The sequence below is a fragment of the Galeopterus variegatus genome, unplaced genomic scaffold (assembly GCF_000696425.1).
Source record: "Galeopterus variegatus unplaced genomic scaffold, G_variegatus-3.0.2 Scaffold196, whole genome shotgun sequence".
NCBI lineage: Eukaryota > Metazoa > Chordata > Mammalia > Dermoptera > Cynocephalidae > Galeopterus > Galeopterus variegatus.
Genome location: NW_007726307.1, coordinates 351,037 through 352,621, shown reverse-complemented (window position 1 = coordinate 352,621; position 1,585 = coordinate 351,037). Strand labels below are relative to the sequence as shown.

The window sequence follows — 1,585 nt, the reverse complement described above, 5'->3', positions numbered from 1 at the left end:
CACCAAGGTCAAGGGTTTGGATCCCCCTAACAGCCAGGCACCAAAAAAAAAAGGGGGGGGGGTCATTTAAAATATTTAAGACATGGAGAAACCATTACTTTCTGGAATGAAGCATTTTACTACACACACACACACACACTCTCAAGGGATAAGGCAAAGAACTGAAACGACAGTAAATGACTAGTCATTTCAACACTACAGGGATAAATACTATAAACACAGTGAATGCAATTAAACTTCAGATAACCAACCAAATACATCTTCAGTAAAAGACAAACATAAAAAGATTGAAAAGATAAACAGAAAGAATATAAAAACTTTGCAATGTTCAAAAAACGTCAGAAATGTAGATTAGCTGATCTTAAGCTTACTCTAGGCCTGAAGATTCTGATTCATCTGGCCTGTTGATTACCATAGAGATCTCTTTTTTAAGATACTCAAATGATCCTGACGATCAGTGAGGTTTAAAAGCTGTCTTAAAAAATTCAAACACGAGGCTTATATATATTTGGCATGCATTAAGGCTAGTATGCCTCATATAGGAAAGGCACTTGTTAAGTTCAGCCTGAACAATACTGAGTCATCTTCTAAGGTCAGACACAGAAGACAGTGATAAAACTTGTTTCAGGGAGGCCAGAGTAGTTCTCAACTGGGGGTCAGAATATATAAGAAAGGGATGGTTTTTATTTCTTTATTTAGGCAGCTGGCCAGTAAGGAAATCCAAACCCTTGACCTTGGTGTTAAAACAAGGTGCTTTAAACAACTCAGCTAACCGGCCATCCCTGAAAAGGATGGTTTTTAACATCATCCGAGAGGCTGAGCGTACACCAAACCAAATGAAGTAGATGACCATCACAATGCTGTGCAAGAAAGAAACTAACACGGTGCAGATAACGCTGGTTACCTTCTCGAAGTGCAGTCGAGACAGGAGCACCGGGCTGCTGGACTGAGGACTCTTGTTGTAAGAAGGGCAGTACTTATCAGGGTCCCTCCACTCCGGGAGCCGCTGCTGGCCTTGCCGATCCCGATAAGCACAAGCTCTTGTGAGAGCATCTCTAGGTAAGTGACAGGATGTTCGCCCACACATTCTTCCACGCTGCCTGTCTCTACCTTTAAATCACAAAATGAAAGGAGACGTTTGCGTATCTCAAACATTAGGTCTTATTGTTTTAGTCACAGCGTTCTCCTGCGACTCCCACAGGACTCCCTTAGAGCACTGACTGGGGTTCTATGTAACCACCGTCTCGAATCTTCCCCAAGCAGTTCCCTTAGGACGGGATTTGCCTGCTGCGGTCACTGCCTAGGCCACTGCCTGGGCCCCGAATCAGGAGGGCTCCGCAACCATTTGACTGAGTGCGCGAACACTGAGCTCCCTGTGGCGGCTCGTTCCGTGGGTTTAACGAGTCAGCCAGGAAAGGCAAGAGGAGGTGTCTGTGGCCATCCGTGGAGCCACTGGCTCCTGCCTCGGAGTGACTCTCGGCTTCCCCCGCTGCTTGTGCTTCTCTCCGCCCCTGCGGGGTTAGCGCCGCACGCGGCCAGCGCCGGCTAGCCTCGAAGACGGCGACCAGACCGCGACAGGCTGGCC

General features: G+C 47.0%; 1 protein-coding gene across 3 annotated transcripts in view; it reads right to left on the bottom strand.

Annotated features, from left to right (window-relative positions):
• The window catches only part of HMCES (5-hydroxymethylcytosine (hmC) binding, ES cell-specific), a 41,578-nt gene that overhangs the window by 38,561 nt on the left and 1,432 nt on the right, over positions 1–1,585 (bottom strand). The window contains exon 2 of one of the 3 annotated variants that reach the window (XM_008565251.1): positions 905–1,110. In XM_008565251.1, the coding sequence (XP_008563473.1) occupies positions 905–1,087 (183 nt within the window). In that variant the 5' untranslated portion in view covers positions 1,088–1,110. Of the gene's footprint in view, positions 1–904; positions 1,425–1,585 lie in introns of those variants that run through there. The other 2 variants (XM_008565246.1, XM_008565258.1) reach the window with 2 other exon arrangements.